Source organism: Heliangelus exortis, chromosome 10 (assembly GCF_036169615.1).
Source record: "Heliangelus exortis chromosome 10, bHelExo1.hap1, whole genome shotgun sequence".
NCBI classification, from domain to species: domain Eukaryota; kingdom Metazoa; phylum Chordata; class Aves; order Apodiformes; family Trochilidae; genus Heliangelus; species Heliangelus exortis.
Genome location: NC_092431.1, coordinates 15,516,126 through 15,531,326, shown reverse-complemented (window position 1 = coordinate 15,531,326; position 15,201 = coordinate 15,516,126). Strand labels below are relative to the sequence as shown.

Genomic DNA, 15,201 nt, shown 5'->3' with positions numbered 1-15,201 from the left:
AAGTGATCCCATCTCTTATGTGCCAATTACGACTTCATCACTGCATAATTCTTTGAAAAAGTATAAATTCATCAACGTGAAAATATGTGAGTGTGACATTGCATCCAGTTGCTTCCTGTGTTACTAAAACACAATTAAGGAATAAGAATATTGGTAACTATCAGCTCACAAGAATGCTACATTTTGAGGGCCATATTATTAACTCATATAATTTTTTGTTATGGAATATTTTTGTCTATTAAATTATTTTAGCAGCAGAATTGGTTCTTGATAGTGGAAGCTTGGCACAACAAAGACAGAACATGCCCTCAGCTCTCAAAGAAGAGTAGTGAAAAAAGGGTTTCCTACCAAAAGATTTCCTCACAAGATTGGAACCTAAGAGATCAGAACCATCCCTGGCCTGATCAAAACCCAGAATAATCTCTGAGTGGAAGATTTCCAAGAAAACCTTCAGTGGTGGTGATCACTGAAATGAATCTATTTCAGAGCTCAAGTATACACAATTCCTTTTTCCACAGTTGCAGCACACTTCTGCCATCTACTTCAGAAATAACAGAATATAATTCTTACCTTTGTGCAAGTATTTACATATTTATTGTGTTTCCTTTAGGACTTATCTAAATACAGTAATTTTAGTGTTTCCTAAAAGTGTCTGCATTTTTACTTCTGATCATGCTCATTGTTTCTCTGCAGACACATCTTCCCTTTTTTCTTTTTTTTTTTTCTTACCATCATGCATAGTTTTCCAGTTAAGCCTGGAAAAAGGCTGTTAAAATATCTTAGATCCTCAGACCTATGGTAGAAAAGTAATCTACTTTTCAATTAGTTTGTAGGAAAACTTTCTGAAATCATTTGAAATGATCTATTTGCAGAAATGCATTCCCTTTACTTTTTTGAGGGTTTTATGTTTACTTACATATTTACAATATGGTTTTACATAACAACATCCACTGGAGAAGGTATCAATTTTAATAACCTTAATAACTTTCTTGCATAGATTGGATTCATAGTATATCAGTCCCCTGGCGCAACAGAGGAAAAGAAGGGTTGTAAAGATTTATTAGGGGGAATAGTCCAATGTTATTCTAATGAAATATCACTTAAAACCACTCAACAGTGACTGGCATGTTTGTGATAAACAGCGTGAATAAACTGAGGTTCCTTTCCTTTAGGAGGGCAGAGATAAGCTTTTATGGTTGTTTCCCTTTAGCAACCCTTCACAAAACTTAAAGGAACAGATTTTTGAGTTTGAGAGTTGGACCCGTGAGAGAGATTTGGCTGAAAGTGGCCAAACGGTTCAAGTTCACTAAAGAGGAGAGGTCAGGCCAGTAACCACATTGACAAAACTGTGTTAAGCTTTGCTTTCTAAGAAATCTAATTACTAAGAGACTCATCCTGGCAAAGGTGCCTACTTAGGAACCTGAGGTAAGCACAAAAAACACCAGCAGACAGAAGAAGATTTTAACAGCCCATTATCACATTATCATATTCTGGCTAAACCACAACAGTTCTGCTGTTGGCTTGTGCCTGAGTTCAGCATCACAGATGTCTCCTTGGGTGACACAGGGAAGAGCTGCACTGGCAGTTCATGGCACCCAAACAGCTGGACACGTTCTTCAAAGATGAGCGACTGTCTCCTCCCCACTTGTTGCCTTGTGAATTACTAAATACCACATCAACACAATATGTGAAGAGCAAAAGAGATCTCACAAACAGGAATCTGACCCCTCATGGCTGATTATGTCAGCTCTGGGACAAGCAGTCTAACTAGTTTTGGGGGTTTGCAATTTACTGAATAGGAAATATCCTTTTACCATGCATTCATCCAAATGAAAATATCTTTCCAGTCATTTCCAGAACACAGAGACAGCAAATATTGGAAAAAACCCTATAACTTCATGATCTAAATACACGTTTGCACTGTTCATAACTTAATAGTTGAAAGCCTGGGCAAAGTATTGCAACATAGTAAAATGCAAAAAAATGCAAAAGCAAACAAACAAACAAACAAACAACCCCATACCAACAAACAAACCAAAAAACCACCAAAAAAAAAAAAAAAAAAAAAAAAAAAAAGCCACCAAACAAGACAGTAATTTAGTAATTTAGCTGGAGACCTTAGATACTGCAACTTAGTACCTCTTACTCTGTGCCTCCATGTGGTTTCTTCCAGCATATACTTTTCAGTCACGCCTCAAACTAAATCTTGAATTTGCCTCCTTCCAAGAATTTAGGGGTGTAGTTTATTGGATATTTTGCAGAGTAGCACCAACGGTTCTAATTCAGTTCAGCACCTGAGGTCGTGTGTTTTGTCACTGAACTACTATGGAGTTATTGTCATTTCATCAGTTTACGCAAGGCACTTCTAAAGCAAAGTAAAAAAGCAAGCCAAAACCCACACCCAGCGAACACGTGAAATTTAATACATGTTTTGCATGATTCATACGCCTGCTGGAGCCTTGAAGCACCTCTCTACACCGGACTGCTCAGTCTGCCCTGCCCTCAGGCAGGCATCCATGTAAGCGTTTTAGCAGGACTCTGCTTACAGAAGCTTTGCGCAGTTGTGAAGTCACAGCAGTTGTCTCTTGTTAACTTCAGTTTTCGCCTCTCCGCACGTTTCCTAACATAAATCTCACTGGCTCAGGCTCCCACTGGAGTCGACAGGCTCGGAGTGGCCCACACTCCTCTGTCCGTCCGGTAGGAAGGCGGCCACCCGCGGCCCCCCTGCTCGGCCCTTTATGACTTTCCCTGGGACAGATGAGGGGGGGAACAACTCCCCCGCCCAACAAGGGGCGGATCGGGAACCGGCACCACGCGGCCAACGGCGGGGCGCGCGGGGAGCCGTTACCCACCAACGGCGGGGCGCGCGGGGAGCCGTTAAGCTCAGCCGGAGTAACGGTCCCCGCCAGCCCCGCAGTCAGGCGAGCACCTGGAAGCTGCGCGAGCTCGTCGCGAGCCGAGGGAAAAACCACCGCCACGGGGATGCTGCTGCGGTGGGGACGGGAGTGGTAAACGGGAGTGGGTAGGGTGCAGCGAAAGGAACCGCCCTTCCGGGGGCGGGGGACGCATGGCCGCTCCGTTACCGGACACGGCCTCAGGCGCTGCCCGCGCCCTCGGCGGCAGCTGCGATAGGCAGGGCGCGCGGCCAATCGGCGCGGCCGCTGGGTCCGGGGCGGGACGGCCGGAAGAGCCGCCGGGCGGAAGTCTGGCGGGGGCGGTGCCGGTGCCGCGTAGAGTAGCGCCGGGGCGGGACGGGACGTGCCGGGCGCGGAGCCGAACCGGGCTGAGCCGGTGGGGTGTCCGGACGGCCCCGCCGGTGATGCGCTCCCCGTGGGGGCTCCCGGTCCCGGCGCCGGCCCGCTGAGGCGCCGCGGGCCCCCGGGGTGCGTGTGAGGGGAGAGCGGTGCCGCCGCAGCCGCGGCCATGCCGTGCACCTGCGGGAACTGGCGGCGGTGGATTCGGCCGCTGGTGGTGCTGCTGTACATCGTGGGGCTGCTGGTGGTGGTGCCGCTCTGCGTCTGGGAGCTGCAGAAGCTGGAGGTGAGCGGCGCCGGCAGCCCCGGGCCCGTCCGCACGGCCGCCGCGGGGCGAGGCGGGGCGGGGAGGCTTCCCTGAGGTGCTGGTTGGCACCCGCCCTTCGGCCCCGGGGAAGGATCCAGCCAGGAAAAGGGAGGCGGGAGAGGTTCCGCCGTGCTGCTGGGAAAGCGCCAAGGATGGAGCAGGATGGATCGCGACCGCGTTCCGCTCTCCTTCCGGTTCAGTGGTAGTTGATGCTTTAACAGTCGGTAACGGAGCTGAAGGCACCGCAGCCCCTGCCGAGCGGAGCCGCTGCCCTGCCGGGCCCCGTGCTCTGTCGCTGGGCTGTAGTGCTGGCATCCCCCGCCTGCCCTGCCAGGGACTGCTCTGGGCAGGGAGCGCTGAGAAGCTGCAAAGCTGCTCCTTCGTGCTGGTGGTACCGCAGTGTGTCGTGACAGGGACACTTGCAGGCACGTGCGGCAGCATTACTTTTGTCCAAGAATAAAAGAGCAAAATTTTAACTAAGTTATCCGTTGTTCAGCTTTATGCAGCCTTGTTCCACCGGAGATAAACTTTTTCACGGTGTAACTTTTAATGACAGTAAAATCTATTTTGAGTGTAGTTGAAATTTCCGATTTATAAACCCTGTTCTGATGCTTTTGTATGTTCAGCATGGTGGATGTTTATGTCAAAGTGGTACCTGAAATTTCAACATCATTAAATTCTGTACCTGTGAGAGAAATTACTCAGGAGCAATCTTGGAGCTGAAAAGTAACAGAAGTCGTGGGATCTTGATGTACTGTAGGGGATCAGCACAGAAATTGTCAACAAAACTGTTTCAGAAGAGTTTAATATGCTTCCCAAGTTTTGGTACTTATCTTGAATAATACAGAGAGCTTTGAATTTACAGAGAGCTTTGATAAAACCATAGCCCTGTTTTTTTAGCACGTTATATATTTATATGCATGCATAGCTTTTTCAGTTTGTTAAATGAAACTGTTTGAAACTGGGTGCTAGTTGGAACTTGATTTTAAAACTATAAATACTTTAAATCTACAAGTATTCAGAAATGTTTTAATGGAACACTGAACTAGACAAGATTCAGACCCAAAGCAAGGAAGCCTACTGTAACTTTCAGTAAACCAGTGAGCCTTGCTGTGGCTTTGTAGAACATTCTGTTTATTGGTGATGCTTTTTGCTTGGTTCTGCCAGATTTCTCATCTTCTGAGTTTTTAAGTCTTACTCTAAGCCACACCAACAGACAGCAAAGGAGACTACGATTTTGTGTATTTGAAAAAGAGAGCTGGAAAACTACACAAAATATTGGGATATGTACTTAATGTCCATCTTAAAACCACGCACAGTGGAAAGAAGAAAGGTGGATTACTTTTCTTGCTATGCTAGTACAGCTTTGAAGTATTAATGCTGAAACTTTGCTCTTGCATTGTTCCTTTTTTTTTTTAAAGGTTGGCATTCATACCAAGGCATGGTTTATTGCTGGGATCTTTCTCCTAATGACTATACCAATATCTCTCTGGGGAATACTACAACACTTAGTCCATTATACTCAACCTGAATTGCAGAAACCAATAATAAGGTAACATTCCACGTTTTGCCTGTGCTACAAATGTTGAATTTCATTCAGACTAAAAATACTTCTAGTAATATTAAATGTTCTTTTGTTATTGTAACAGGATTCTATGGATGGTGCCGATTTACAGTTTAGACAGTGTAAGTGTTCTCTTACTGTTAACAGCTCAATGAAATTCTGTGTGCTGTGGGAGTGAGGGAAAAGACTGTCACAGTTAGCAGGAACAATGCTGCATGGAAAGCTGTAGTCCTAGAAACCCCTGGGCATTCCTGCTTATGGAGTATGGCATATTCCTATTGATATTACATTCTTATTGTGGGACTTGTGGGATCACTTTTGCCAACCCTTGTTAACCCTCTCCTTAATTATACCTTAGGCAGAGGCAGAAAGGGCAAAAGGCAAGAGCCTGCTTTGGTCCTTCCATCTTCAGTAACGATTGAACTGGAAAGCAGGCTGATCAATCCATGTACAGTCTCAAAATTCAGTGCCTTACCTTTCTTTCCCAAGTTCTGCTTAGTGCTCAAATTCTTCCTTTTTGCTTCTGAGATTCCACAGAAAATCCACTTCTGAACACAGTAGATTCTATTGGCCGTTTTGGAACAGGTTCATGCAAATATGTTGCCCATGGGGGAGGATTTCAGCCACAGCTAAGCAACAAGCTTAAAGGCTGTGGTCTGTATAAGGTGTCTATTTGCATGTTGTCATCAGCTTTTGACATTACAAGTACTTCAGTTTCTTCCATGAAACCAGGAACTTTTCCTTGGATTTATCTCCCATCTCCTCTTCAGTGAAGTGTCACCCTTATATATTCTCTTTTTTTGGGGTTTTTTGGGGTTTTTTTGGCTGTTGGTTGGTTGGTTTGGGGTTTTTTTGTTTTGTTTAGAAAGAGTGGGATTTAGAGTATCCAAGAGTGGGAAAGAAAACAACATTATGTGTTTCCTGTGGGGAATATCGACTGTCTCGGGTTGATATTTCAACTTCTAGTACAGCATTTTCCTGTGGAGGAAAATTGCCTGCTAATTAAATGAGCTTAAGCCAGGCTTTCAAGGTAGTTTCTGACATACTGAAATCTTTCTCTGGACTCCTGAACCTTATGGTCTTTGCTGCATAAATAGTGTCCCTCTAGAGTGCTTAATCTGAGCTGGACATAAAGCTCTCAGACTGAAGTATTGCATTCTCAGTTTACTAGATGCAGTAGTACTTCTACCACAAAGGTGTTGCAGCATCTGTCATCTCCACTATTTCTTAATGGTGATGAGGATGTGAAACGTCTTCTGTAGGTCTGTTAAGAAGATCAGAGAAGGCACAACATTTGATCCAGCTACTACAGCCTAGAGAAGCAAAGTAAACTCAGAAGACCTGCCCCAGTTTCAAGTTCTGACCCCTCCCAAAAACAGAACTAAAGAAAAAGCACAAAAAAATACCTAACAACCAGTAAATAAATCAAATACAGCAGGACAAGTTGCACTGAACAGTGCAACAGCAGTGTGATTACAGCTGACAGATGATACATAATCACAGTTCTGGGGAAAAAAAAAATCACTTTCCTGTGTGAAATTCTGGTTTAGAGGGATGACTGTCACTTCAGGGCTGCTTTCTTCTGTATCTTGCAAACATGCCAGAACAAACATTAGATAACAAAAGAAATCACTGTTATACTGGTGGGCTGAAAACTTAGTTCTCAACCCCATATTGTCAATGAGTATGTGAATTGCAGGAAACAGTTCTATCTTGTCTTCTCCTAACAGGAGCAGGGTATGTGAAGGGAACTGTCTTCATTACTTTTAAATGAAAGACTGAATTGTGTCATAAAAGACAGCATCTCTTGTGCATGCTTTGAGCATGCTTCCACTTGAAGCAGCAGAGATGTGATCTGAAGTTCTGTTTGTATTTTTACAGAGTGTTCTTTTCTAACTGTAGCATCACAGTGTTACTGGCTTGATGTTTCAAGCCCTGTTCAATTAGTGTTGGCTGTCTAATGAGATATTTTCTAATGAAGTATTGCTTGCTGAACCAGCCAGCCAGTGTTTCTCATTGGAATCACTTTTGTCTTTCTTGCATGTAACTTTTTGTGTACCTCTCTTCTTACAGTGGATAGCTTTGAAATACCCCAACATTGCAATATATGTGGATACATGTCGAGAATGCTATGAAGCTTATGTCATCTATAATTTTATGGTTTTTCTTTCAAATTATCTAACCAACCGGTACCCAAACCTCGTATTAATAATAGAAGCAAAAGATCAGCAGAGACATCTGCCACCTTTGTGTTGTTGTCCATCATGGGCTATGGGAGAGTGAGTATATGATGACATCTTAGAATTTTAAGCTGTGTGATCAGATGCAGACATTCTGTTTTCATATTCAGTAGTATAATTGTTGCTTGGCAGGGTCAGCAATGGGTTTACACCCATTTTATTTATCAATTACAAACCCCTGGTGAAAGCATCTGTGAGCATGTTTTCTTCTAGCTGTAGAACATCCTATAAATTGCATTTAGTCACTAACATACATTAACTCAGGTGGTGCTGGAGGAAACTTCCTTATTTTTGAAAAATATTGGAAAAAACCTCCTTGAATTTGCTTCCTTTGCTATCATATATTTGCCAAAAAACTTGTGTAGAATTACTGCTAGATCCAATAGCTGATTGCTGTTAATTCCGTAGGTGAAGGGCAAGAGGCCATAAGCCCATGAACTGTTAGTTTCTGCATGTGTAATCTGATAAGCATCTCTCTTAAGAGATTTTTTTTAAAGGCTGTTTAAAATGTTAAAAACAAACTAAGAACATAGCTTTCCATGGTTAGAAGCGGAATCATGGAGTATTTATTATGTATCTATAAAACTTAGGTCTTTTGTGTATTGCTTATACACACACACTATACATTGTAGCATCTGAAATGCTGGAAGCAGAACTTGAAATTATCATGAAATTAAAATTCGGTGTAGTGAAACCAGTGAGAACAGGAAAGTTCCAGAAGTGAATTGTCTTGAAGTTCTTGTACAATGACTTTTGTGTTTCTCTTGCAGAGTTTTATTATTTAGATGTAAACTGGGTGTCTTGCAGTACACTGTTGTCAGACCGTTTACAACCATCATTGCTTTGTAAGTATGCTCATAAATAATTAGTATTGGTCTTCAGGATGCAATTTTGAATTATGCTGGAAAGAGTTTTCATGTCCTTTGTATTGAATCAAGGCAGTTTGAAAGCAGAGTCATCATGTTACATGCTAAGTGGGTCCTGGATCAATCTAGGATTTCTTTATCTCTTCTCTATAGCAAATGCCTAGCAAATGCAGAATTGAAATAATAAATACTTAATGTGAGCTGCTGAAAGCAGTGGGAGAAAATGAAGGACTTGTGTGGGACTTATGTTTATGTGGGAAAGACATGATCTCTTTAATTTTAGAGTCTTTTTTTTCCTCCTTTTTCTCATTGTCTTCAAAAATGGGTAAAGTCAGGTTTCATGTAGCTTCTAAAATTTTCTTAAACTTTGGATGTGACAAACCTAACTGTGTGCCTTCCTGTATGTCATCTAACCTGTTGGAAAGGAGTAGCAGACAGTTATGCATGTTGATGCTGAAAGCTGGATGCTTGAAAGCATTGATGGTCATTACTGGTAATTCTGTGGGACTGTGGATAAAGTTGCTGCTTACAAAGAATACCCTTATAAATACTTACACTGGTAAGTATTTAAGTACTAAGTATTAGAAACTGAACTTTTAACTGTTAAATACTTAATTGTTGAATTCATTCAACAGTGGGATATGTTAATCCTGCATTCAAATGCTTTTTCTTCTGTGGAAAGTACAGTATGAACTTTCCTATGCTGTCTGCTGTTGCTGGAATCTGATTCAGATTGATGCAGACCCACAGTGCCCATATTTGAGTACCAAAAGAGATTTTGGATTCTAACAGTAAATAGATGTAAATAGATGTAATGACTACTGAGCACTTCAAGAAAGCAATCTTTAGTACATAGTGATTAACTCAATATTTTTTCAGAATTTGTGAACTGGTGGGAGTGTATGATGAAGGGAACTTCAGCTTCAACAATGCTTGGACTTACTTGGTTATACTTAACAACATGTCCCAGCTAGTGAGTATTAAGTTTATCTTCCTGCTCATTTAAATCATTGTACTAATAATACTGTGGGAATCTTCAAGGTGAACTCTTGATAGTAATGTGTTAATGGCTGATAATCTTTATGAGTAGAATAGTTCCCACTGTTAAGTCAAAACTACTATCTGTTAAATACTGTATGTGCAAAATACTAGCAGAACATAATCTAAAACTTTTTATTATTTTTACTATGAAACTGTAAAGCAGTGAAGTATCTGATCCTCATGCCCCAAACTGTTTGATGGGTGAAGTGGCATGGCTCAGGCATGTTGCAGACTTGCCCCTCTGCAGAAGAGGTGACTTCACTCACCCCCTTAGCTTCCTCCCAGCACATGTACAAAGAATCATCATCAGCAGCTCTGATTCCCTGCTGCTTAGCCTTCTAGCCAAGGTTCTTACTTCCCTGGGCAACAGCAGCAGGAGTCAGAACAGCATGAAATCCCATCCAAAAAGTCTGTCCTCCTCCTATTGGCCCCACTGTGTTTTATGGGTGTGATTATGGAAGGAGCAAGCCCCAGCAACAGCATTTACTTTTGCATGTTCTGGATGACATGGTTGCTTGAAGAATTTTAGTAGTAAAAGGCTATGAGAACGTGTGTGAAAAGGGGAGAGCAGTTCCTTATACATTAGTTCAGTTACTTGCAGTTGTCATTAATAGGAAATCGGTTCAGGTTTGCAGTGAAATTGCATTCATTGCCTCATCTTTCATAAAGGGGCAACATTTGAGATGTTCTTAACAGGAGCCTGAAAGAACAAGGCTTTTTATGCCCTTTTCCCTAGAGATGCACATGGCATTCAAAATATTTTATGGGAACTTCTTGTGCAAGAAGGCTATAAGGCAAAGATTCCATAAATCCAGAGTCTCTTTTTTTGAAGTTAAGTTTAAAAGTACATTTTAAAGTTGGCATTGTACTGTGTTGTTTTTAACTGAAGATATGCTGTAAAACAACTCCCTCACAAAACAAGCAAGGATTTGAAAGTTGTTTATTTTCTTTTCCTTGCAAGTTTGCTATGTATTGTCTGGTGCTGTTTTATAAAGTACTGCGTGAAGAACTGAACCCTATCCAACCTGTTGGCAAGTTCCTTTGTGTGAAGATGGTAGTTTTTGTTTCTTTCTGGTAAGTGAATTATTTACTCCTCACTTGTTGCTCTCAGGGTGGATCATAAAAGAGCTAAAAGGGCTGTGTTTGTTACTGAGGTTACAGGCCTTAAAAAAACCTACTACCCATAGTAGTGAAGTGCTGTGTATGGAAAAGGGTACTAGTATGTTGGACAGAACAGTCTTTTCACTTGAGATAATTTTTTACAATTGCTGTTTTGAAAAGTGATTTTCAAGATCATGGTTTCTTCTGGAATCTCCACTTGTAGGTATTTCAAAACAAAAAATTGTTATTTTTTGAAGTAAATGTAAAAACCCTAACTCTTTCAAACAAAGTTACTTTGAATTAACTACAAATTACTATTTAAGCATTTCTCACACTTAGCTGCTGCTGAGTGAATGCATTTGACTATCTAAACATTATTCTGTGGGCTGCAGTAATACCCTGAAACAGAAGGAACTTGTAATAACTGGAACAATGAACTCTTCTTTGGCTCTGCTGGTATTCTCTGCTGGTCTTTAGGACAATGGATGAATGTCTTTTTAAGGCTCTTTTCCTCCTCTAAATATAGAAACAGTGAGTTGTAAGATTCTTCCTCCATACATGCATATGTACACACAGAAACAGGCTTGTTTACCAGATTTGCTTGCAGGGTTTTTTTGCACTAATGTTATAATAATCATAATTTTAAAAATCATTTCCTTAGGCAAGCTGTGCTTATTGCATTGTTGGTGAAAGTTGGTGTTATTTCTGAGAAAAGCACCTGGGAATGGCGAAGCGTGGAAGCTGTGGCTACAGGACTACAGGTAGGAGCAGACTGTTACTTTGTAAGATGACATAGCTGATCTGAAGCAAATATTGTCACTTTCACTTTAACACAGGCCAGATTAGTACTGAATTGATTACAAGCTGAGCTATGTTTCAGCCAGTCACCCTAACTGAGTTTTAAGCTCACCAATTCTATATCCATGTGTTGGGCAGGAGGAATTTCTCCCAGTTAAATACTTCTGTTGGACATGCTTGCATTTCTTCTTGCAAGAATCCCTGGTAGAGCTGCTGCTTGTTGAATATCCACTCCAGCAAGTTATTCCAATGGGCAAGGACTGATTCCTGTGTCCATGTAGTACACAAGACTCTGAAGCCTGCCAAGAATATCCTACCTCTGGTGGTAAAGTCAGTGATGCTAGTATCCCAAGGCAATTGCAGTCTTACAGCTGTAGAAGCAACTTTTTCTGAAGTTCTGAGTGATTAAGTCAGTATCTCTTTCGTTACAGGATTTTATCATTTGTGTTGAGATGTTCTTAGCTGCAATTGCACATCACTACAGTTTTTCCTATAAACCTTATGTTCAAGAAGCTGAAGAAGGGTCATGCTTTGACTCTTTTCTTGCCATGTGGGATATTTCTGATATAAGGGCAGATATATCAGAACAGGTTCGAAATGTTGGTAAGTAGGATTTGTATGATCTGCTAACAGAATAATTATTTCTTGCTTTATTTTACATTGTTATCAATCTCTATAGTACTGGGAGAACTTTCTATACCAAATGAGTAGCAGCTTTGTCCCTAGAGGATTTTGTTGTTTATCTGGCATTTTGCTCTTTCCAGTAATCCTGACTGACTTAGAGTCCAGTTTTTATTTTTTTTCTTTCAAATGGCTGGATCCCAAGGTAAGTTTTTCAGGTGTAATAGGTAGAAGAGGGATGGTTTTTTTTCCCCTTTCCCTTTTTCGTAGAAAGTTATCCTTTTATTTATTAAAACTAACTATGCCTATCTAAAACTCCTAAAACTTACAACTCACCTTCTAATTTTACATGCCTGCTTCAGAATTGATGTGTTCAAAGACTTTGGTCTTTAGTGCTGGAAGTATTAAAAAGTATTTTCCTTTTGGCACGATTCTAGGAAGAACGGTTTTGGGCCAGCCAAGGAAAATGTTTTTTGCTGATGATCATGAACAAAACGAGCATACAAGTTTACTGTCTTCATCAACTCAGGACCCAATTTCTGATGCTTCTTCAATGCCATCTTCACCCATGGGTCACTATCAGGGGTTTGGACACACCGTGACACCTCTCACAACACCAACAACAGCCCCTGCACTTGATGATATTTATAATACTTCTGCTACTCAGGATGCTGAGGAGTCACCTGAACTAGAGCACAAATTATCAGAGAAAGCTTTGGATAAAAGCTAGACTCACCTGCCCTTTGAATGTGTCAACGAGTCTGTTGCATACTTGCTACACATATTCTGTTAACATGTACTGTTAGTGCTGAAAGTTGAAAAGCTTCTGTGGAGACAGGAAGAGGATATAGCTGGAACTGACATCTGAATCTGTGATGTGTCTGTGAGTGCCCATGAACTGAAAACACGCACACTGTAAAGGTTTATGCTTAAACTTAAGAATTAACTCCTTAAACTGCTAAACACACAACGTGTCAAAGTTATACTGACTTCTAATACAAAAGAAACATTTGAAAAATATTCTGCTCTTCTAAAGATGTGCAATTCTACTAGCAATGGGAAAACTTAATTTCAAGAATGTAATTTAAGGAGGGCAATAGCAAAAATCATTAGCTTTGGTGGTCCTCTCGATGATGGTAACTTCCATCCCCAATGCTGAATGGACTGTGAACAAAACGGTAACTTCTGTACAGATGCCATCTTCTTCCCTTTTCTGCCTTGCTAAATAAAACCTCTTCATGACTATTACAGAGCATCAGTAAAGAATCTATACAAAGAAAGCATTCCCTACTGGCCTTGCTATAAAATTCCATGCTCAGAACACATGGTTGGCATGTCTGTTGTCCTTGTAGCTCATAATCTGTAAGTCTTTTACGTTCAGAAGAGACAGCCAGGATGATAGGGTTTGGATTAATACCTTACACTTGACTACTTTTTTCCTGTCCTCCTAAAATAAGAGTAAGGGTTAGTACCTTAAAAACCATGGAGGGGAAGGGAATAAAGGATGTCAAAAAGGAAGTGGAAAACAAAACTGTATTATTTATTTTGGGCTGCAATAAATTCTTTAACGTTTAAGGTTTGTTTTTTTTTTTTTAAGCTGTTAACGCAGGATATCTTGACAATAATGTGTGTGTAGTAATTTATATTCATGAATTTGTGAGTATGATTATTGTATTATGCTGCTAGTATAGCCTGGATTCAAATGTAGTAGTTGATTTATCCCCACCACCACCACATAAAAGACCTTTGCTGAGACCTAAGTAAAACTAAGTAGCTAGTCTAATACTTGAGTTACTAGCGTTAGATTTCAGACCAAAAAATTTACTTGTATGAAAAATGTAATTTTGCAAAAAGTAACAAAATCAGAAGGGTATTGTTTTTATGCCGTTTCATGTTTGCAATCTGAAAAAAATAGAAAAAAGAAAAAAAAAAGCTGGAGGACTTACCTTGAAAGTGACATTTGAAAGTGACATCTGAAATTCCTTTTTCAACATTGTCAGCATTTACAGGATAAATGTTTAACTTCTGGCTGTCACAGTAAATTCATCTTAAGTGCTTTTTTTGCAGTACTAGTGTGATGTAAATACTGCGCCTTACTCACTAGGCTGCACCTTTTATAGTTGGTTATGTACTTGCTGTATCTGAAGTTAGTGGGAAAGTGCATTGTAATTTTTAATTTGCCAGGTCATAGCCATTGTTGTAAATAAGCAATTAAAGATTTTATTTAAACTGTTCACTTTCTTTCAATTTGATTTGCTCCTACTGTAATTTCCAAGTGTGAGTGACATAGGAATACAACTGTCCACTTCATGGAAGAAGGGGATCTTCAGTATAACTACTACAAGAATTTGTGCTTTCACTCGAAAGGGAATTCTTGTTGGAACTCATGAAAAAGCATGATCTACCTTATGCTTGATTCTCTGTATCTTTAGAGTCACGTCCTAATAGGAAACAGCTTGTAAAAAAACACAACACCTGGGGACATCAGTGCCCCCTGTAGCCACAAGTAGAAAGATGCAGTGGTAGAAATAATGTCAGACCTGCTGGAAGCTGAGCTTTTCAAAAAAGCTCACACTGAGGAATTGAGAGGACTTGGAAAGGAAAATAGTTGTTTCTTTCACAGCATTTCTGGAAAGCTTCCAAGTTACTGTTACTCAAATTATTCTAGGTGCACAGTACTCCTGATTTATTTTTTTCTCCTGGGAGAAGTTACTTTTTCACTGCAGTAACTTATAGGACCATACCTTTTAATTAGACATTGCTAATGAATTTCAAAGACACAAAATCTGTTTCAGACACCCACCTGTCTTTTGTAAACTACTGCTACAGGAGTATGGCTTACCAAATTTAAATAGAAAATTAATTTGCACGTAGTTCATCATTATATTAGCCATATTTGTTCCTCCATTGTTCTATGCCTAATTTTCTCCCAGCTTTCAATCAGAAATCTTAAAAGATTGTTCTTGCTTTACTTAACACACTGCTCGAAGACTCATCATAGTTGCTTTACTGAAGGCTACAGTATGTCCTTACTTTAACAGCTTGTGCTGTATTTTTAATTGCTAAAAACCTTACTGAATATGCCTAATAACTATTACTTAATATTTTTGCTTTAATCAGAGGTCTTCTAGTGTAAGTAATCTAAGCACTTCTCTATTATGAAACTGTACTTCAGTAAAAATATCCTGCACCTGCTAGGTTTAGTTGTGTGAGACAGTAACTTAGATTTTATGGATCATGGTTTGGTTTGGTTTTTATGGTGGGGAGGTGTGTGGTTGTGTTGTGCTTTTATAAGAAAAAAGTGTTTTGAAGTAGTGTGGAAAGCCTCCGTCCTACTCTAATTCACTTAGATTTTGTTACACATTGTACACCTTGGATAAAGGACTGTATCCAGTTAGTTTATCTTCAG

The 15,201-nt window shown here is 40.5% G+C and overlaps 1 protein-coding gene across 1 annotated transcript; it reads left to right on the top strand.

Annotated features, from left to right (window-relative positions):
- Window positions 1-3,207: 3,207 nt before the first annotated feature.
- TMEM184C (transmembrane protein 184C) lies at window positions 3,208-14,028 on the top strand. Its single transcript, XM_071753702.1, has 10 exons — window positions 3,208-3,540; window positions 4,983-5,113; window positions 5,211-5,247; window positions 7,199-7,404; window positions 8,136-8,210; window positions 9,111-9,204; window positions 10,234-10,346; window positions 11,035-11,134; window positions 11,603-11,774; window positions 12,230-14,028. Exons 1-10 carry the CDS (start codon window positions 3,424-3,426, stop codon window positions 12,520-12,522), a joined length of 1,338 nt encoding a protein of 445 aa, XP_071609803.1. The 5' UTR covers window positions 3,208-3,423; the 3' UTR covers window positions 12,523-14,028.
- Window positions 14,029-15,201: the final 1,173 nt, after the last annotated feature.

Bases quoted from the DNA above. Each gene is read 5' to 3' on its own strand.
- TMEM184C (XM_071753702.1), top strand. From the start codon at position 3,424: ATGCCGTGCACCTGCGGGAACTGGCGGCGGTGGATTCGGCCGCTGGTG. The intron at 3,541-4,982 runs GTGAGCGGCGCC...TTTTTTTTAAAG, and splicing joins GGGAGCTGCAGAAGCTGGAG to GTTGGCATTCATACCAAGGC. The intron at 5,114-5,210 runs GTAACATTCCAC...TTATTGTAACAG, and splicing joins TTGCAGAAACCAATAATAAG to GATTCTATGGATGGTGCCGA.